The 23974-nt window shown below is 36.2% G+C and overlaps 1 protein-coding gene across 1 annotated transcript in view; it reads right to left on the minus strand.

Moving 5' to 3' along the window:
- The window catches only part of LOC111504914 (uncharacterized), a 148084-nt gene that overhangs the window by 56294 nt on the left and 67816 nt on the right, over positions 1 to 23974 (minus strand). Inside the window, 2 exon segments of the mRNA XM_023159636.2 lie at positions 12610 to 12929; positions 22798 to 23495. Of these exon segments, the coding sequence (XP_023015404.2) occupies positions 12610 to 12929; positions 22798 to 23351 (874 nt within the window). The 5' untranslated portion in view covers positions 23352 to 23495.

The raw sequence follows: 23974 nt of genomic DNA on the forward strand, positions 1-23974 counted from the left end.
ATTCGAATTCCAAATGTCTTATTATACCAATAAGTTTTGATCAAGATATTGAGATTTCTGAATCTAATATATGAAAATGGATGTTTGTTGGTTGGTGAGTGATAAACTTCTACATCGCTCAACAGATCGTGATGAAACTTGACATGTATAAGAAATTTTTCATAGAGAAGGTTTTTAGGCTATTAATTTTTCTGTAACTTGCCACTAGATGGCGCTGTAGAACAATTTTTTGAAAGCACTGTTCTATAACGCTGCGCACGCCTAAGTTCGTTGATTCTGATTCTGTCAAAACGTTGGAACAACAGCGATACAGCAACATAGTACTAGTATCATATATAAATTGTTGGTATTCGAAGTGGAGTTTGAATTGAAGAAGAATGTTTACTTTTCGTGCGGCTATGTGAGTTGGTGAAGTGTGGAAATTCGTTTTTCATTTCGGTCTCTTGTATCTGTTTATTGTATTGGTGAGATTTACCCAATTCACATAATAATTTGGGTTGACTCAGACGAGTTAGGGTTTAAAGACTATCATAATCATAATATCAAACTAAACCTGAGAATTTCTGGAGAAGCTTTTATACCAAGTTCTAATATTTAGTCACAATCATAATTGAATTCATTGGTTTAGTTTGATTAGGGCAGTGGTAGTAAAGGAAATTGTGGGAATGATGTATAACTAAGCCCCGAGAGTCACGTATTATCAAGAATAATGCTACCTAGATGTTAATTCCATGGTTATAAGTTTTATCGCTGTTGGGATGAAGCATTTCATCGCTATTAAACTCTGTTTTGATGGCCTAGCCCTTCATTGATTTTACCGCTTTAATAATAAACTGTTCAATCTTTTATTTCTTGTTAACCAGCTGTCGCTCTCATACGTACAATCAAACTGCAAAAGTTAAGGACTAACAAGGTATTACCTATCAACTAGCGATTTATATACATTCAATTTGGAAAAAGTGCTAATGAATAATGAAGAATCAAGAACATAATAGTGAACTTGCCTTCTTTTGTGTTTAGGAATTGGACTAGATCTCATAAACATCATTCAACAAAGTCATTTTTAACACGCTTGTATTAGCTTCACCTGTATATATGTATGTTTGTTTGTTTGTCAGTTTGTTTGTAACTATCAAGCTTGGCATCTGTATTTGACAGAATTATCGACATTATTGCTTGATCTATTTGCGCGCAGTTGGTACTGTACGTAACCTCCTTGATATAATTCGAACTCACTTTACACGTATTTCTTCATTTAAAAAAAATATTTTTTATTAACACGCACGCCTGCTGCCTTGGGCGTGGTAGCTGACTTTCAGGCTCCCTCTCCGGAATCGGAAAATATCAATGGTCATTTTTCTGAACAATATACGGCTGATTGATCCCAAAGTTCAGATAAAATGAATATAGTTTGAAAAGACTAAAAAACACGCTTTTATAGCATACGAAACTAAAAAATGAAAAATAAATATAGTTTAAGAAACTGAAAAATACGCTTTTAAAGAACATCGAACTAAAAAGTTGAAAATATTTTTTTAAATAAGCTTAAAATAATAACGAACAAAAAATACTAGTATTATTGTATTTTGTATATCAAGCGTCCGTCGCTTTTTTCACAATAATACTAGTGTTCTAGTATTTTTTGTTCGTTATTGTTTAAAGCTTATTTGAAAAAATATTTTTATTTATTTAGTTCGATGTTTTTCAAAAGCGTGTTTTTTAGTTTTCAAACTATATTTATTTGTAAAGGAGATATTAATCTTTTCTGGGACATTTCAGCTTCCACAATCTGAAAAAAATATGATTGAAAACTTTATACAGCTTAACTTTCAGTTCACTCAGATAAATTATTGAATAAATTCAAAATAAGAAAGAAATGCTCTGTTCACTGTCGTGTTCAATAATGTCACTTAAAAAAGAGAGCTAATAATTATACAATGGGGAATGTTCCTCAATTTGGGTTATTACAGCAAATGGAAATTTGAACAAAATAAAGTTGAGTTTAATTCATGAGTTTTTCAAACTCACTTCAAAAATTATTCAAATTGATGTTTCAAATGTTGGGTTTTAATTTTCAAAGGGATTTGTTTCTAATTCACATATTGGCAACAGCGCCTATATCAAATAACTTATACGTACCTAGATATTCTATTTCAAAAAAAGAAAATTATCTTAATAAATCAACAATTAAGGCAAAATATAAATTAAAGTTCAATACCACCTCCACAATCCACATAAACAACAGTTGTTTTGTTATTTATTTATATAGAGGAAGATAGGTTAGGTTCACAAAATGTAATATGTCACAGAATGTCTCGGAACTCGGATCATAAGTAAACAGAACAGCACGCCTCTGAAATATGTCATCTTTGTTTGTCTGATGCAGGTAACAGATTCATTGTCCTTTATTAGCTATAACCGATGTTGCCAAACGGTGAAATAGGAACGAATCCCTTTAAATATTGAATGCATTATTTCATTCCTCTTTTTTAAGTATTTAAATAATTTTTTAAAGAAAAAGGTCGAAATGATGAGTTTAAAATGCGTTGTTTTAGAGCTCTTTTATGGAAACTACTTAATTTTCGTCAGGAGGAACATTCCCCATTATCATTACCGTTTCGGAGGCTAAAATCTATCTCCATCTTCAGAATCGGATAAACCTAAGTATATTAGTAATATTTTTCGCAAATTCTCTTTATTTCTAAACTTGCTTGACAGATGCCAAAAGGAGTTTTGAAATGTGAAATATTTCAGTTTTGTTTGTTGTTTGACTTCTGAAACATTCGATGTAGTACAAGGTGTTCTGTGATATTAGACTGTTGCAATTTCGATACTATCCATATCTTTCATCAAGACGGATAGTCAGGTGCGATCCATTTCTAAGAAGCTCCCAAGGAAGGAAGTATACGAATAAACACTGACTCTTCGAGCTTCCTTCGAGCTTCCTTGAGGTTTCAAAATGGGTTCTGAGAGTTTTATAGGCATATCATCTTGACGTTTCGAAGAATTGAATCTCTTTCCGCCTTCAGAGTTGAAATGACTCAAAGTTAGTCTGTATATGTGCAATTATGGAAGTTGTAAAGTACCAGAGAAGATATAACATCTAGGATTCATCGTATATTGTATTGTGGTACGGATAGTAGTTAATTCAATTCATTTCTTTTTCCATTGTTTTGGGATTTTTGAGAGAGAGATAAACTTTATTTTTCAGTTTTTCAACCATAATTTGAAATTTGGAGTTGTATTCAGATTCATTTCTTGCTGAAACCATTTCTATCATATTCTCTGGAACACGTGAGTTTGCTGGATCAAGATGTGGTTTTTGCCTACTTCCCATTTGCAAGATTTGAACAGTGCTGCCTATGGTGTTTTTCATTATTTTAACCAATTATAAAATTCATTTTCTGTACTGGAATTGAGAACAGTGAAATGTTTGATGATACAATGAAGAACACTTCCAAATAAACCCTAATTTTCATTTAAAATTTTTTAATTTATATCCTTCACACTAAGGGTATTGAAATGAAATGTATACACTGTGTGATATTATTTCAATGTCTGAAAGTGACTCGTTTCAGGATTTCTCATTAATATGCACAATGATTGAACTAATAAATTCATTCTATTGTAAAGTTATATAATAATAAAATGTCTGCAACGAATTAATTCTTATTAACATGATCAATAACCTCTTACAAATTATTAGTATAGTGTATACACGATAAGCTTTTCTATTTATAATCACATTTTCATTCATCATCATCGTTACCCGTATTCAGGTTTTGGTTCAATATTGTTTCAATAGTCGGAATCTAGCACATCATTTATATTTCAAGTATGTGTGGCACAATGTGATCGTGTTGAGAATTTCTTAGAATATGGTTGATTGGTCACGATTTCAAGTTCACACCTAGGAACTGTATAAACATTAAATCTGTTTATCGTCACTGTAGAACAAAGATTTGTTCTTATGAAGGGCAGTTTATCAACCAATTTCATTTCATAGTTTTGAAAGAAACATGAGTCCACTCATAGGTCTTACGATAATTTCATCTCAAGAAAGTATTGTATGTATTTCGTTACACCAGACCCCAAAACCACCAGTTTCCCAAAGAAATCAAGACGTGAAAAAAGTGTATCCGTTGTCTGAACCAAACTTTGTGTGGTACCAATAAAACTGTTCCTTTAAATGAAACGATTGACCTACTGAGAAGCTCTCGATTTAAATGTTTGAAAGTAATTATAGGAGCTACTTTTTTTCTGAAAATTCAAGACAGATAACCTGTAAAACATAACAACTTATCTCTAAATATGAATAGAACTTTTATTAGGTTTTCAAATAAGGAACGAATCTGGTTTCCCGTTATTGAAATCGTCACTCTTCTCATGAAAGGGAGAAAGTGAAGATTATAGTGACTTGATATGGATAGTCAATTAATATACAAAGCAATCAAGAACAACACGCAAGGCAAAACTGCTAGGAAAAATTCACAAAAATGCAAAAATACGTCAAATTTGTTCGTGAGGGGGCAAGTTTTGAGCTGGAAACCTTCGCATATATATATATATATATATATATATATATATATATATATATATATATATATATATATATATATATATATACAAAATTAGTATCATTATTTTAGACCAGGTTTTTTCACACAAAAATATTACGTAATTGCCGGTTTGATTTTTATAATTCTATCAATTGTACATCTCAAACGCACACTAAATACTGATCGTTTGTCCGACGAGAAAGGAGGAGCCTACCTTCCGCTGACGTAAGCGTGAGAGAAAGGCAAGCCAAGCAAACTGGCGTCGTTACGCGTTAGATAACAAAGCGGTTTACCCTCCCATAAGGAGTTATCACTTCAAAATTGGCGGATGAATTATCCGCATAGAGAGTTGAATGTTTCGCATCAATTTGAAGGTCAGTACGTGTCCCCTACAAACAAACTTGAATGTTTGTTGGATACTTCTCAAAATTTCTTTCTCTGAGAATTATGCCTTGCCGTTCGTACATACTTCTTCTTATATTGTATATGTCCTGAAAAAATGGGTAACATATTCAATCAATAACATTCAACATTCAGAAAATGATAATACGCATTCACATAAACGCATTTTTCAGTTTTTTCTGTATATCATGACATCATTTAATAAAATCCAGATATATTCCGTATAAACTACGCCATTTATTCGAATCAGTAATTTTCAAACTGCACGATATTACTGAAAATAATTAGTATAGCCACTAATTATGTTCACAGAGAAAATCACCTGCCCCACCTTATTCGAATTGATCCACATTTGCATTGGTCATTTTTTAAACTCATTCCCATACGCTGCCGTCGAGTCAAACGAAGAGGCTCGGTCTGTCGGAAAACTAGTTCAACTGTAAACATCAAAAGATGGTAAAATATGTTCGTACCTCATAATGACCTTTTTATTTTTCACCTAACGGCTTTGACATTTCACGACGTTGAGTTACGGGCGAGGAAGAAATAGCATGACTTACGAAATTAGAGAAAATACCGCCGTGACTTTTCAACTGTCTGTGGACAAAGAACAACAGCAATGAGAACCTATTAATTTTTTGGTTGCGTAGTTGAAAATATTTTGGTATATGGAAAATACCAGAATTGGGACGGTTGGTAACCAGTTGCATAGTAAGAAACACTCGAGAAGAAATACAAGCCTGAGTGCAGGTTCGATTCCTGCCTATTTCCCAATATCATGAGAGAGAGAAAGAGAGAAAAAATACATTCGGAATTGAACTACATGAATATTCTATGAAAGATATTTTTTGTGGTGGAGTCAGTGTTTCTCACTGTTTTCTGGGTGTACAAAATAATGAATATCGTGAATATATAAAGAGAAGATAATGGCATCGGGAATACCGTATCTGGTTGCCGTCGTCAAGGCGATAGAAAACATCCTGAATATCTTTTCATATAAACTATCGCATATGACACCAGGGTATTCCATTCTTTTGACGTATGTCAAATGAAATATAGATTTCATCGAGTATGTCCCCCATTCACAATCTGAAAACATTCAACGATTTCAATGGAAAACTTCATACAGGTGTAGAAAAGGCAAACTTTTCAGTTCACCATGATAAGTTACTGCATTGTTCTTGTAGTAACAGTTAAATTGGTGAAACTTCAAGACCATTGAAAGTAAGTGAGATTAAACAGCGATTCAACATCAAAAATAGACAATTAACAGGATCTAAATTGTCAGAACTCATTTTGAAATCAGATGGTGAACATCGAATTGAATGGAACAAGACAAGAATGATTGCCAATAAACTCCACTCTGAAAGAAGTAAACTCAGAGAATCAGCATTTATTCTTATACTGGAGAAAAGTGTATTTCGAACAGCTCCTTAGACAAGAATCGTACTTGGTTACTGGTCTTGGAGAAAGATATGGATAGTGGCAAAATTGCAACAGATTAATATTGAACACCTTCTACTAACTCGAGTACCAATAGATTTTTCTGGATTCCGAAGATGAAGGCAGATTTTTGCCTCTTGAATTACGAGTATTATTGATAAATGCAATAGAACTTTCAACACCCCAGGAGTTTTTGAAAATGTGCATTATCATCCATCTTCACTTCTGAAAATGTTACTTTTGTGAGATTTGAAGCTCCAATTGGAATGTAATACTAAATAAAACATCAAAAAATTAAGTCGATCACTCATAAAAATTTTTGAGATTTTATAATCCCTAACCTACATTTATATACATCCATATTAGGGACTATACATACCTTCACAGCATTTGTAACCACAAAATGAGTTTTTTTCATGCAAGTAACCTCGTGCTAATCGAATTCATAGTCAATATATTCACAGTTGCATATATCATTATTGAGAAAACAGAAGTACCGCTTTTTGCTCACTAGATATGGATATGCAATTTGAGCGACAGATTCCTTTCATTTCTCTTTAACATGAATGTTCACATGAAATTTATTGGCACATGACTGGAATATGCAGAAAACGTGCAATCAATTATTCCATCGAGCCATCAAGGCCACTTTTCTCTTATCCTAACGGTAATTAAGTAATGACATTCGAATACAACTATGAAATCCTTTATTGATTTTCATCTTTCGTCATAATCAACGTACCCATTATGAAAACGACTTTGTATGGTGACGTTGAATTGATATGAGACTAGTGACCCGACTTTGCATTGGAAGTAGAACATGTTTGCCTATATGTTTTTTGTTATAGTGTTACATCAGATTGCCCAAGAGGTAGATTAGCATATCTTCCTGAAGTACGTGTTTTTCAAAAAATAAGGGCCGGAAGTTTCGGCCAGAAAAGTTCCTAGAAAAGTCCAGAACGTTCGAGAGTATTCGAAAGCATTCAACTATATTTCAGAACATTCCGAAACATTTCGGTATGTTGTGGAATATTCAGTAATAATCTGGAACGTTCCATAACATTCCAGAATATCCTGTATTATTATAGAATAATCAAGAAAGTTATATGTCGGTTCTCGTTCTTCCCTGAAAGGTGAGCTTTTGATGATAGAAGGGCTAGAATTTCAGCCTTCTAGAAATTGAAAAAATATTGGGAACATCCTGGAATGTTTGTCAGTGTGTTTATCCATGCCTCAAAGATGTATGACTTCAAGCCCACTCATTGCCACTAACGGAACCTTCGAAATAACTCTCACTCTCTCATGGTATAAAGCCTTGTCGTGGTCAAATCGGGTTCTGCCGTGATGGACTGCCTTTTCCTACTAATCATGAAACCCTCTACAGACCATGCATCCGACCCTAAGACTAGAGAGGAGATGGACGTCGACTCAATGATTCCAACTGTTCTCCTTTTCAGTTCCTCAAATATTGATACTGTTAACGTACTCCAGGAGGCTGAGAAATGCAGCCTGGAAGTAACTTATCGCCTCCCCAAATACACGATATCTGCCTCGCATCAAATAGTTGAGTAGCAAAAGCAGGATGTGCATCAGGACAGGTCAGCAAACCCTTACGGTCAAATAATGATTCACCCAAACCAGGGGTAGGTATAGGTGACACACAAATTCTCTCATATACAAAAGTTGCTGAGGCCATTCAGATGAAAATCTTGCACCTTAAACATCCGACATCCTCAATATCAAAACTTCAACTGGAATCTCTTCAGTATGCCATTTTGACTGCCATAGAGGATATTCCATAAGATGGTGCACATGTACGCTTCCAGAGCTGCTCCGCCTCGGACTGAATCCAGTTTTCAGAGTTTGACAATCCTACTTTTGACAACTGACCTCAAAGATCGATCACCAAAAAGAGTGATTAGCCTCGTTAAAAACAAAAAGATACCAGTACAAGCTAACACCTGAGTTTGATTCTCCAGTTTCTTCTAAACTAGAACAAGTCGGAACTTTTACTGGTTTCTGGAATATTCAACTTTTCTCAGGAACTTCATGTAAGCTTTGAATTAGGAGAAGTAAATGCATTTTCAGTTTTAGGTTGATACCAGCTCATTTTTCTTTAACTGACTAGCGGTTGAACAACGTGAGAACCGCGAGGCTGGACATAACACTTAAGTTATTTTAAGTTGTCAGACGTGGGAAACCTCACTGTTAATATTCGAGTGGTGCGATATCAGCACATTGTGGTGTGGTAAAAAAAGAGGATAAAAATTGCTCCCATTCGAGTGATTACCAGATCCGTAATAGAATAATTACTTATTGATCATCATTAAATAACTGAAACTTTCGAAGATACAGAAAAAAAACTTTAATTTCACGACATTGAATTACTACAAGCAACGGTCCGTATTCAAATTCTCCGGAATTAAAAGAAATACAGTCGATGTTTCGGTACCATTTAACAGTACCTGAAAAAGGCAACAATGCCACAATTCAGTCGACTCTCTATCTCTTACCGTTTGTCCACACATAGACTCGAATTTGAATAGCCCTGTAGAAGATTCCATGTTTTCATTATTCAGAAATTTCACTGTAGCATTTTTTTATCATTTAGAGGGAGTAGTTCATTCAGAAATTTTGCAATACTTGTAGATTGTATAATAACTTGAACATTTAAAGTTCATTTCTTCAGATTTGTTTACTGCCTGTCTTCAAACATAGCCCACTGACTAATAAAAAAGTTTTTCTTCCTTATTCAGAGAAATCGGGCAAATTTCGGATATGCAGTTGGTTAGTACCTTGGCCACTAGACGGAGTGACATTTTTTATGTTCGCTCCAACTTGAGACGAGGAATGAAATACTCTGAAATAATTTCGATTTTCAATTATGGAATATCATTGACTTTAGGTCGATGATGGTCACTATCTTGCCCTGACGAGTGGCTAAGGAGCCCGAAACCGGTCTGCAAGTGTGCCCGTTCCAAAATTGAAGGTCGACTCTTTTAGTTTTATTGCCAATTGCATATGCAAGAAATTTTCTGTGAAGATTCCTGCACTGACGCCTGTCGGATATAATCCAACGCCTTTCGTGGTATTAGCCAGTGGAGTAGTTGTTTTCCGAGAGGTGTCAGTCCATTCAACCTACTGTGTAGGTACATCCGAGACGGGCTTCAACATTTAAAGTTCATTTCTTTAGATTAATAACTATTAGTCGTCTTGAAATTTTTCTGTTATGAGTGTAATGCCAAATCCTAAAATTAAAAGTAATTTCGAATACTTGCTTCCCTCTTATTCGGGGTCTGTCAAGAGTGTTATGAGGTTCGAAATCTGGCGATATTATAAAGAACTGGAAAAAAATCAGTCATCTCATATTTAACCAATTTCACAAGCATACAAATTTCATCATGGTGATGATTACTTCTGTCGTATTGTTTTATTTTTATGATATCAATTATTCGATTTGTTTTTCAATAACCGAAATCACAGTAATCTTAAGCACGAATGTTGCCAAGTTTAAATAATTCCACAGATTTTCAAGGAAACAATGATTTTTATTCAATAAATAACTGGGGATCTCAAAATGAATCAAAGTATAAGAATAGTAGTGATATTATTAGTTAATAGTATGTACCTTTTTATACTTAAAAAAATGTTTTATATAGATATCGATATAGTCAACTTTTGTTTAAAAATTAACATATTTGTGAAAAATGGCAGAAAAAATCAATTTCATCAATTCAGCTTGATGAAAATTGGTTCAATATTGAACTATTTTTTTTAAATTTTGTTAAGAATGATATTTCTTTCAATAATTCTAAGAAAATGTCTATCAGGAGAGATGAAAAATGACATTTAAATTTTATCATTTCTACAATAACATTATAATGAAACGGAAACCTAGTAATACACATACATATTTAAGTGACGAATTGTAAACAAACAAGTCAGTAATTACACCACAGACATCATGTATAATTACGAAATGAACTTCGTCTTATTGAATCATAATACAAGGTGAAGGTGTAATCAAAGTACGCATATAATTGATGACTGAAAAAAAAAATAATGATCAAGTAATCACAACTGGAAATGTGTGAATTTGAGTCAGCCGTAGATATTTTATCACATGAGAATAAGGAATGAAAAAACTGTAGTTATTTTTATTAAAAATCGAGAAAACTAAAGAAACAGCATATTTCAATCATCAAAGTAATCTCATATTTCAAAATATCCTAAGCAATTTCTCACTTAAAATGTACCCATAACTATCGCTTTCATTTAAGAAAGAATCCAGATTGTTTCCATAATACCTGAAAATTTCATAAAAGGCAACTTCAGTGAACTTAATCTGAAATTATTCAAAGTTCTTTCATGTTTTTCTGTGAAAATTCTGCCCATAATGATTTATAATTTTGTTAAGGTTATTCCTGCTGCGAATGTGAAAGGAATTACGTTAGCAAAGGTGATGAATAAATTTTATTTCTTCTATTTTGAACCTCAGATGGGACACTTTTTCCGATGAGAAGTTTTTTGACTTTCTACTTCTCTATCTTCTTATAAAAATTGTATTCCATTTTCAATTTTATTGGAATGTTCAGAAATAATAGGTGTTTCTGACGAATTTTTTCACAAAATTCCAAATGCAGGTTTTTTACTTTAAGGTATAAATACCTACAGATATTTTATTCCATTCTGTTCTGTTTAAAAATCTGTTTTTCCGTTAACCAGCTGTCGCACCCCTACGAACGACAACCCTCAGAAGTCGAAACTTGTGCGAGCTAAGGATTAACGAGGTCTTACCTTTTAACGTGTGATTCCTAACACGGGTTGGACGATAGCAAGTGAAGATCGATCGTTCAGACTAGGGCTTGAACCACCGACCAACACGGCAGTCAATTCGAGTGAGTGAACAAAGCACCCATGCCGAACCGCTTGGCTATCGACCGACCATTCCATTGTATTAAATATAAAATTTTTATTCATTCAACTTTAGATTTGAACGGAAGTATCTTTGTTATTTTTTCAACAACGTCATTTCCAACAGAACCAATTATGAAGAAACACAATGAATTTTTGTAAACTGTGCAAGATAACTGAAAAATTTGTGATATGAAATACATTTAGAATTTTATCTGTAATAAAATGTATTATATTCTATTTGAAATAACAAAATTCAGGCCTACTTCCATTACAATAGGAAGTGTTCGGAGTATGAGGAAATTTTGAAAAATTATACCTACTCAACGTTATTCACATACTACCAATGCATTTTCCGAAGAGTCGCCCTGTATACAGTGTGATCAAACCCAAATCGGCACTAATGCTAACTCCTTCAATCTTTAAGAAACGCATTGGGTTCAATTAGAATTTCAGTAGTGTTCTTTTGCTGATTAACGTGGTGCTAACAGAAAAATAAGTGAGTATCGCGTTTTTGTTTTTTTTTTTCAAAAAATGTATTTTTTATGAACCCTTAGTATTTCTACGATTGCCAACTCTTTTCTAAAGAGGAAGTTCTTCCTCTTGAATAGTAGTATACTTTGAAGAAGATGCTGAGGAGAGTGATGTGACATATGTTCGTACCTTATAAACAAAGACCTACTCAGTACCTTTTACCTGGTTACCAAGGAAGACGAATGACATTTTGTCGATGGTTTGTGAATGGTAAAAACGCTAATCCTGATTCCTTAGGACGAATTTCAGCAACCGAGTATGTACAACATGAAAAATCATCATTATTGGAATAATGAGAACCTTATGCAAAATATCCTTTGTAATCCACGAGTACGTTTCAACATAAGTTTTTGGTGCAGTTTCACTGTGTCAAAAATAATTTGACAATCTTTTTAGGAAGGTTGTTTTTTCTGGAGTTTTTTAGAACCCTTTTGGAAGAGTTTTTCAATAATCCCAACTCTGCTGATAGCCAAACAATGTTTTTTCAACAAGATTATACTCGAAACGTTAATAATTTTTTGATTGACTAATTTAATGACAGTTTCATTGTTACAAGAGGACCAGTGAGTCAATCTCCCCATTCTCCTGACATTATACCGATGGACTTTTATTTCTGGGTATAACTTTTAAAGTTCAGAAAAGCAATAGATTTTTGAGCTTCATCTTTCGAAAAAAGTTTCATTCATTTTTCTCAACTGCAACCGAAACTGTAAGGGTTACACCTGAAAAAAATTTATTGTTATAAATTTCCACTCACCACTAGTACTCTGATTGTCAAGAGTATTGAATCTGGAATCAGGAGCGTCTGGAGAATCGGGACTCGGTGGATGATCTGAGCCAATTCCAGAGCTACCTCCGCTACTTTCTATCCGCCTGCCCTTCACATTTTGTCCAACGATATTGGCATTCAGGCATCTCCTCAATTCGATCCCCGTCAGATTTCCCTTCGTCCTGTGGACCGTGTCGTAGTCTCGAGGTGGAAGGAGAATGGGTGAGTTTTTCTTACCGAGTTTTTCTCGAAGTTCCGCTGCTACAGAGTCATAGAGCGTTGTCACCCGGGTGTTTTCAACGGTGAATCTGTTGCGAAGAAAAAATTTTGAATAAATACTATGGTCAGTACATTCAAATGAACCAAGAAACATACCGGTTTGTAGATAAAATTAAAAGTGTATAGAGTGGGGAAAATAGAATGTCAGAATGTAACATTAAAATTCGAAAGAAGTAGGAATTCCCTAAGGAACTAGTATCGAATGTATATGTCATGAAAAAGAGTCATTCATCAATTTTTCAATTGAAATTCTGATTGCTTAATTACAACAGTCGAAATCATTTCGTTACGATAATACCCTTTCACATCCAGGCTTCATAATATAGGGTATTCCAACAGCGACTTCCGAACATTCACAATTGATAACGGCCACCTTATTGGAGCTGAATCTGTGTAAATGACTTGTCATTTAATCAGTCTGTTTTGCCAAATCAACATGGACGGACATAGCGTTCAACAACACGTACAAACAATGAAATTGTTGTATCAAAATGGGTGTTCTGTTTGGGCAACGTACCGCGTGCCTCGCCCATTTTATGGTCGTCATAATCGTCCTACCGAGAGAAGTATTCGCAATGTGGTGGATACATTTTAGTCAACTGGTTCCGTAAACGATCGACCAACACCCGTACGTCGACTAAACGCAAAATCCGACGAAAATATTGCTGCTGTGTCTGTGAGAGTGTGCAGGAGAATTCGAAGCAGTCGATTTCGCATCGCTCATAAGAACTCGGCCTTTCGCAGACCACAACTTAGCGAATTTTGCGTCGTGACTTGGGCCTGCACCCGTACAAAATTCAACTGATTCAAGAACTGGAGCTGAACGACCATAGACTATGAAATATGTTCGCTTAATAGGCTCTGGAGCAGTTGGCAACTGACCCTGATTTTCATCGAAAAGTCATCTTCAGCGATGAGACCCATTTCTGGATGAGAAAGTACGTGAACAAACAAAACTGTCGAATTTGGAACGATACCAATCCACATGAGATCCAAGAGCGTTCAATGCATCCTAAAAAGTCACTGTTTGCTGTGGATTTTGGGCTGGAAGCGTCATCGGTCTATATTTCTTTGAGAACGATGTTGGCCAGGTCGTCACTGTCAACGACGAGCACTATAGGTCAATAATTACCAACTAATTTTGGCCTGAAATGGATGATCATGCCACAGCTCATGCCACATTGAATATTCTGCACGAGCGATTTGATGGCATGGTCATCTCATGTGGAGGGGATGTGAACTGGCTGCTGAGATCGTGCGATTTTTTGTGGGGTTTTGTTAAGTCGCAAATGTATGCGAATAAGCTACAAACCACAGTGGTCAAAGCCAACATAACTTATGCCATCGGCAAATTCAATCTGATTTATTTGTCAAAGTCATGGAAAATTGGACTTTTCAGATGCGTCCACCCAGAGAAGTCGTGGCAAACATATGAACGATGTTATATTTCACACATAATGACATTAATAGTTCTTTCAAACGAATAAAAAATTTCAATGATACCTCAAGTGGCAGATTTCGAATTGTTCGCTTTCCGCGCAGCCACAACCAGGACAGAGTGTTCTCTGCGGAGCTACAATGAGTTTCCTCCCAGGGTAAAGAACCTTATCCGGGAGAAAAATCGACTCAGACGAGTTTATCAGCGGACTCTCTACCCTGAAGACAAGGCTGCGGCTAGCAGGATGGCCAACCAGGTTAAACAGGCCATCACTGACTATAGAAATGAGAGGTGGAGTGAGTGTTTGGAATCGCTCGAACCTGGGGATGACGAGCTCTGGCGAGTCATCCGCAGGCTCGAGAAGAGGAAAACCGCTCCCTTCCCTCTTCACGAACAGCGCGACATCTGCTACTCTCCCGCCGAGAAGGCATTGGCCTTTGCAGACACAATGAAGAGACAGTTTCAACTTAACGTTAATCCGGATGATGATATTGACCGTGATATCCGGCTGGAACACCGGGTTTGGCGCATCCTTAGGGAAAATGATGACGACGTGATCCGTCCAGCTTCGGAGGAAGAACTGAGGGGGAACATTAGGGCCTCCAAACCCAAGAAGGCTTCGGGAATTGATTCAATCAACAACAGGTTGTTGAAGCAGCTCCCGGAGAACTTCATCAGATACCTGCTGGACATTATCAATAGCTCAATCACTCTCAGATACTTCCCTCGAAGATGGAAGCATGCCGTAGTTGTCATGATTCCGAAACAGGGCCAGAACCCGCTGTTTCTCCAGAATCATCGTCCGATTAGTCTGCTTTGCTCAACGGCTAAGTTGGCTAAACGTGTTGTGCTGCAAAGGCTAACAGAAGAAGTTGAAGACCGAAATATTCTGCCTGACGAACAATTCGACTTCAGGAGGGCACACTCCACCGAGCTGCAGGCCCTGAGACTGGTCGAAAATTCCATCTCAGAGCTGAACAACAGGAAGACAGTCCATCTCGTCCTCTTGGATATTTCGAAAGCCTTCGACCGAGTCTGGCACGTAGGCCTGCTACACAAAATGCTCGATTTCGATCTGCCTCGGGGTCTGGTCCGGTGGATTAGGTCCTTTCTGAAAGGCAGAACATTTCAGGTCCGAGTTGAAGGAACCCTGTCTCCCGTCAGGGAGAAATCGAAGCTGGAGTGCCTCAGGGAGCTATGCTGTCTCCACTGCTGTACAGCCTTTACGTGAGCGACCTTCCGAGGTTCGATCACGTGAAGGTTTCGCTTTACGCCGATGATACGGCTCTCCTCGCTTCTTCCATGGGTCGGGCGTTAGCGGTCATCTACATGCAACGCGCATTGGACGACCTCGAACGCTGGTACCTTGACTGGAAGATTCGAGTGAATCCAGAAAAAACTCAGGCGATAGACTTCGGGAGACGTAAAGTTTCTCCAGACACAAGGGTCACGATTTCAGACAGGGAGATCGAATGGCAAACGCGAGTTAAGTACCTAGGTCTTTGGGTAGACCGCCGATTCACCTGGGCAAATCACATTGATTATATTAAGAGCAAAGTGCAGATGAGGATAGCTAAACTCTATCCTCTGGTCAATAGAAATTCAAAACTCAATCTTAAAAATAAGATTTTACTATACAACACGATGTTCAAGCCTGTCATCATGTATGCTTCAGGTGCTTGGGGACAAACCGCCCCGTCAAACCTCTCCATTTTGGAAAGGTTGCAAAACAAACTTCTCAGGATGCTGGTGAATGCTCCATGGTTCGTGCGGAATGAAGCCATCCTTAGAGATTTGAAGCTGTTAACTATACGACAGTCCATTCAGTCGAGGAATCAGAGAGTTTTCGAGTCAGCGGAAACTCATGATAACCCATTAGTTAGGGAAGCTGTAGATTACACTATAGGCGACCCCACTCGATTCAGAAGGCCCCGTCGCTCGGTTGAATGAAAGCCCACGACGTCTGTTAAAATGAACAGTTTGTTCTTCAAATACCCCAGTCAGGAAGGGGTACACAAGGCCAGAGTGGCATAGAGGTCATTGAACCTTTATGTCGCCACCAAAACACCTTACGTTATGAACCATTCGTCCTCCTGACGAATCTCAGTTGAAAGGGTAAGGGAAAAAAATTTCCCACCTGATGAAAATGAAGATGACTATGGGATGATACCTCAAACACACACTTTGTTTCATTTCAATTTGAAGATAGGAATCGCCTAATAAAAAACTCGGTACAAGTAGAATTTGACTCTACAACGTAGAATGACTGATGAAAAGCGTGCCGTGAAAATCGTTGTAGTTCTGGTGTGTGGGAAAAGTATTGAATGACATTCAATTGGAATTGAAATTTTAACGGTCATATCAAAAAGCAAACCATAGACACGTGTTTCTGGTTAGTTATCGTTTATCAGTGTGGTGTAGTCAAGTGTGAGAATGAGCAACACTTCGTTGCCCATTATCGCTCGCGAAAGGCGGTTTGTTACAGAGTCAACTGCGAAATCGACTGCACCTTGCACTATAAGACTGGATGAAACTGGATGGAATTGGCCGATACTTGATGAAAATCCATAACTAACGTATTCAAAAAACACTTTATTGAGCGTGTCTTAGTCAAGATACGCCCGAAGAAGACATTGTATGGCGAAACACTTGTTGCGTTTTTGTAAAATCTTTTAGTGAAAATCTCACAATAAAGTGTTTTTTGAATACGTTTTTTAAGGAGAACATCTCAAACGAATACACCATTTATGGTAACGTCAGAAAATTTAATCCCCGAATATAAAAGATAAATGAGGCTCATCAAGACGGTCCATTGCAATGCTACTAAGCTTTGACATCAACTGTAAAACGAGATTCGTGTTCACTGCGGCGTCCACTACAAAGAAACTAGTTGAACCACAATTCAAAAACAAAACATTTTTTGAAACCTGAGTTGGGTCGTATTTTAAATATTTCAGTGTGTGGGTAAACAATATTGTAACGAATCTGAAGCCGGCCCTGACAGATATCTCAGCCAGCAAACACATGACTCACCGCGAACCGCCACTAAAAGTGTAGATGAGTACCGAAACCACTAGAGGTATCTAGAACGATCGTTACCGATATAAAAGGTCGGGTCAGAGAGGGAGTCTGTATTCAGGAAGCGCATCGTGCGTTTAAATAAAGAATTCGAACAGTGAAGATAAATTAAGCGTTAGTTGCTAAGTGTTAAATATAAATTAGTTGTGATAGTGAAATATTGTTAAAAATGAATTTGTTTAAGACAGTTAATTCTTTAATTCGTTACAATATATACAGAGGTATTCTTGATTGATGACGCATGTCTAACGGTTTATTTTCCAAATTTGACCCACTGTAGAAACTCATCGATATCCAATGCTCATTGAACTACACTGTATCAGAAAAGTCATCTTCATATTGGGCCGAAAATTTTCAGTAAATTAGAGAAATCGGAAAGGAATGCGTCAAATATGCATATTTTTTTAAACAAACTGAAAAAAGTTCTAATTGAAAAAAATTGATACGCCCTCGAAGAGTTTAATTTATTCATTTAATTTATAATTAATATGCATCAGTGTGGATGTCAAACAATTCTGTTTTCAATATATATTCAATTTCATGCATTGTGTGGATATGTTTCTATATGTTTATGATATATTGATGTCTATTTTCACGTTTTCTTTGTTAGTGAACATTGTATTTTCTATTATTATGTTCTTTTCAACAGGTGACTGGGTCAACGGCATTGACTACTTTGGTCTTTGGCCTCGTATTCGGGGTAGGCAATGTAAATAACTCCCCGAGCTACCTAGGGAGCATCATTACTCGCAGTCCGTCAGTCATTAAACGTTGAATGGAAGTACCATTGTCATCATCATCTACAGTTCATTCCAAATCTGAATGTATCGAACTGTAAGTTCACTATTTTTCAATAATATCTTACAGATATATTTGAAATTTCAAAACTGTTACAAAAAACAAGTTAGAAATGATTATCTGAATGCTCCTCTGAAAATTCAGCAATCGATTTTTTCCATTCAACAAAAGCATTTCATGATACACATTCTTCTATAATTCTGAAATGTAGCAACCGGAAAATAAACTACCATCAAAGAGTATTTCTATCGCTTCGAGGATTACAAAGAAGAAAATAAGCGGTTATCCCACACGACCAGTATTTCAAATGGTAATTGCCACTTATTTCCACATCACCCCTTGACAATAGATCGCCTTAAAACAAATATAAGAAAAACTTAACGTGAAAACGGTCAGATGAAAAGAATCAAATTCATTGCGGCAATTACTGGTCTAGAAAGCGAACTTCAGAATGTGCAGAACTATGCTGTCATTTTGAACAGCTGTATACGATGGAGTATTATTCTAAATAGACTCTTAGTACTTATGATGCACTGTTTGGAACCTTTCGTGGAGTAATGAATATTACTGGAGTTTTTTCCCAACACCAAATCGTTATTTTTAACACCTCGACACGTGTTTCGATCACCAAGTGATCATCTTCAAAGAGGAAGAAAAGTAGTATTCATATAGACTCTTAGTATTGAATCATTGAAAACAAATTTTCCTCAAACTAGAAGGCGGAAAAATGAACTGAATGAAATTTTTGAAAATACGTGTACCTTTTAAATATCGTTTGTGAAAAATAAATTGCTATTGATTAAATCAAATCCACTCGCTAATTCGTCGAATAATGTACCCGGGTGTCACACAGGTAGCTGAAGCTGCCTCGTGGCAGCTGTACTGATGGCAGCTAGAGCTGTACTGTACTGATGACAGCTGAGCTAGAAACACGTGTCTGCAGTTTACATTTATTTTTTGACTGCTTTGAATATATGTACTTGCGAGGAGAGAACAGAAAAACAGCTACAACAAATACAAAAAAGCAAGAACCGGCTCAAAACAACTACAGGCTACTCACTAGACTATGTCCGTTAAGAGGACACCTGAACAAGAGGGGACACTGCAACGGAGACCTTAGCTGCAAGCAATGCAACAAAGGAACTGAAACAGCTCATCAAATTCAATGCGACTACACGGAACTGGATCATACAAGACAAACAATTTATGTACAACCCAAATTATGTCCCCAAGAGTCCAGCAGGGGACTTCTCCAAACTAGCACAGGAAACAAATTTGATGGAATGGATGCCATGAAAAAGATATGGGGGAACACAATGAACCATGAGTTTGCGGTGTTTTCTGGAGACTATAGGGCTCGCAGGTAGAAACAATATGTTTCTACTACAACTGAAATGTCAGTTGCTTCAAATCTTATATCAAAGTAAGTGGAGATGTAAGATGGAATGGCCTACAGAGATGATAATTTCAAACCCACAGAATGAGTGAGAGTCTCTCAAAGTTTGGTCGGAGCAAACGGGTATATTACCCGTATATACGGATATATTACCATGTGGTCCCAGAAGTACCCAGCCTGACCTATGCTTTGTAGATTGGGAAAGAACCCAATCTACAAAGCGTATGAGGGTGTCGACTCCTTCACAACGGGATCGGCAGCCTCATTGCCTTCCAGGCCAGCATGATCAGGAATCCTGACCAGAGACAATCTATTAAGTCTTATATCCTTGGTTGTTTAAAAAATCAAAGAGAATAAAATAAAACAAGGCTACACAGTTGCAAACGGTTACTCAGTTTTTACGAGGGAGCTATGGGTCGTGAGTTGGACGAAAAAATACAAAATTAACCTCTTTGGGCGCCAATCAGTTTAGTTATCAAAAGAGAATATATATATATGTATAATTATGTAACTGATAAATATAACTATAAGGATCAATGATGTCGTGGAAAAAAATATATATAAAAAGATATGCAACAGATTTCTGAATACACACTAAACATTTATTATGAAAAACATTGTAGAAATACATATAGGTATCATACATTATGTTCAATCTCAAAAAAATATATATTTCAGGATATTTCTTCCTGTAGCAATATGCAATCGTATACGTATACCTTTGCCTTACACCTTGGAAATAGTAATAAAATCCTGATATTTCCTAATCTGAATTTCGGTAAAACAGAAACTGTATAGAATATTTTTTTCTTGCGAAATATTCGTTGGAGCGCAAATAAAAAAATAAATAAAAAAATATATATATAGCTTATCTGGAATTTCTTTCGAGGGCCGCCGGTTACATAGACTTCGTCCAATTTCCCAAGGATGATTACTGATGAATTTCACAAAAGAGTGATCAGAAACTACCATAGATGACAGTTGAAATTGAAAGGATCCAAAATGCCGGTCGGTACTATTCTTCTACTTTTGTACATCGAATGATGATTTCAGGTAGAAATCAATATAATAAATAAAATTGAGGAGAAGGAAAAAGAGGCCTGAAAATGAAACAGGGCTTATTTGGGCACTTGGAACTTCAGTTTTTATTATCTTACCGTTGGTGGAATGTGGCCTCAAAGTGGAAAGGGTCCAAAAAAATATTTGCTGAGATTTTTCACTGAACAAGGCTCGTAATCTGTGATGTTTTATAGATCCATGAACTCATGATACCACCACAAAAACTTATTTTCCTTGTGTGATCTCGACAATGCTTCTCATTTGAACTCTTCAGTTTCTTGGCTAGGAATGGCAATTTTAAAAGGAACATGAAATACCGTCACGCTACGGAAATATTCACTGAGGGCAGCACCCACGGAGAGACAAAGTTTAGGATACGATAAGACAATCAGAGGTGTTCAAAATGTTAAATGATGTCTACTATATTATTTTTCATATTCATTAAAACTGATGTTTTTAGAGTGTACATACTGACAGTATGAGCCATAGCTGATATTGGAAAATCACCAGAAATTAATTTAATCGCGAAATAAGAAACATACCATCAAATGGACTTTATTGGTTCTCCGAACATTTTGATGTTTCCTGGATGTGAAAATGAATACTCTGAATATTGGTTTGTTCGGTTTTTTTTTTATTTTTCTATACAGTGTGTTCTCTCTTGAAATAGTATTAGGTAAAAGGTATCGATTATTCTGTGTTGTAGCATTTCAAATGCTACAGTCTTCCTTTTTGGCAATTTGCTACCAATTTAAACGTTGCTCTGTGGGAGCCAAGAGCTTCCAACGCCGCTTGAATGTCCGAGAATATTTTTATTGACTTGTGTGTGAGGTTGGATTCTACCAATCCATCCGCACACAATTCAATAGCACAGATTTCCGCTTGAAATACAGTCGCATAGGTTACTAGGCAGATTGATATCTCTGTCCTGGGCCTGCGACTGAAAACACTTGCACCAGAACCGGAAGGTGTTTTTGATCCATATGTGAACCTACAACTATCTGCTCTTAATATTTCTCCCGGAGGATGCAGTCCTCTCTGCTCGGGAACAGTACTTTATAAGGCAGTTCGTAGTTGACAGTTGGTGGCATAAAGTCAGAGGTCATTTTCAGAATGCTGTGACTTCCAGGTCAACGAAGAGTCTATTGCACTCTGCATTAAATTGATTTATGCAATTGGCAATGTGCACAAGTCTATTTGCAGTCCATCTAGCCTCTCTCTCCAGAAAAATGTGGAGAGGCGGTAGATCTAGAAGCATCTCTATGGCCGCTGACGGTGTGGTACTGATGGCACCACTGATGACCAGACATACCTGTTCAACTAATTTCATCTAATTTTTTTTTCGATTTGAAAAGACGAACTAATGAAAACTAAATGACTACTGATCCCAACAAGCCAGCCTCAATGAGGACTTACCTTTATTTATATGATTCAAAAAAGAGTAACCCCATCTTAAGTGTTCGGGTCAATTTTATAAAATTAGTCATCACTTCATTAATTGATCTGAAAATATATGATACGTTATATTCTATAACAGGACGATAATAACAACTATTTTTGTAGTATAAAAAATTTAAAACCATAGAAACTTTACAACTATCAAACGTAGTGATACGTCATCATTTGCCGATGACTTGATATGAGACACATTAATGAAGTTCAATATTTTTTCAAATATTTGGATCATAAAAAAATGTATACACGAACATCCAATAACAAACGTCATAAGAAGACAATCATATATAGATACATAATTTCTATGATCATCTTATTACGACCTTAATTGTTTAGAACTATGTATTTTGATTCATCTGCAGATATCTCAGGCATATGATCGATTTATTGCAAAAACAATGTTTATCTAGTAGTTGATAGGTATTTTCGGGACCATATAAAAAAATATACCCACTGTTAGCCTTCAAGGACCCCATCTTTATCATTAAGTCTTTTATACTGGATCAGTTGTAACAATTATAATTATTCTGAAGATATTCGTCATGTAATATTGGGTGAATGAACAAAAACAGTTTTCAAATAATTCAATAATAGTCAATGAACGCTTCAAATGAATTTTTATGACAAATTGAACTATTTTTCAAGGCATCAATCACTTATATACTATTCTCACCTTTCTTCACTACTCTCGCTCTCCCTAGTCGACGTTCCTGTATCGCTGCCTATACTACTCTCAACTTTTTTCAACTCCTGCGGCTTCAACCGCCCCTCTATCTCCGCGAATTTCTTCTGGTTCTCCGGCCTCTCTATCAGAGTTTGCAACTGATTCTTCAGAAGTGTAGCAGTCTCTAAACTATCGCACCTATAGGCATGGACGTGCAGGGGACATTTCGTGACGGGATTGAATAACAGCAAAATGCAAGCTATGACGTCTTCGTGTTGGTACACGCAGGTGATGGTATTGTGAGGGATGAAGTGTTTTATCGTTTCATTTTTCGGTTTCGAGTTTTTCGGGTTTTGCGATACGATATTTTGGATGATTTTTAGACCCTTGTGTGAAACTTGGAGGGTAACTTTGAATGGTTCCACGTCTTTTTCGCGTTCTTCTAGATGTTTGATAACGGGAAGAATGTATTCTGTGCCTCGCAGTCCTTTCGATTCCTTCGCTCCCAAGAACCATACGTAGTAGCTTGATTTTTTAATATCTTTTCGTAGTTTTAGGGCCATTTCATATTATTTTTCATTCATTGTTCAGGTCACTCTAGTCAACAAGACTTATGGCACTGTTTTTGTACTATTTTTCAGATCTTTCATTAACTTCGTTATCTACTTCTATTGCTTCACTGAATTCTACCACTCATTTGAAGAAGCCTGGAACAAAAATTTTCAATTAAATCTCTATTAATCAATAGGTGGACTAATTCGACAAATTTTTCGTACAGTTTGATTTAATGCAAAATTGTATGCAATTGATAGACATTAGAAGACAAATATGTTAAAGCTGCTTTACATTTGGCTAATGAAATGAAAGATACTTGCATCCAAAGAGTCGTTTTATATTACAGCAATAGATGTTCCTGATGTCGTATATTACCAATACAATAAAATGTTGAAGGAGAGGTATGTATTTGTCATATGTTAATGAATAATGTTGATATTTGATTTGAATTGTAAGCTTTTTTTATTTCACGTATATTCAAATGCCAAATGATGAAGAACTGTGTGCAATTCTGCTATTAAATTGCAGATTATATCCAATAAAGTCAGAGCATGTTCTATTTGCTTGTGATAGCCTGAAAACAAAATGCGTAAAACGGCCTTTAGCGAGTTATACCCACTGTTTCCCTGGA

Source organism: Leptinotarsa decemlineata, unplaced genomic scaffold (genome assembly GCF_025532065.1).
Source record: "Leptinotarsa decemlineata unplaced genomic scaffold, Ldec_3_MD MMD2_tig00026354_RagTag_RagTag, whole genome shotgun sequence".
Classification (NCBI taxonomy): domain Eukaryota; kingdom Metazoa; phylum Arthropoda; class Insecta; order Coleoptera; family Chrysomelidae; genus Leptinotarsa; species Leptinotarsa decemlineata.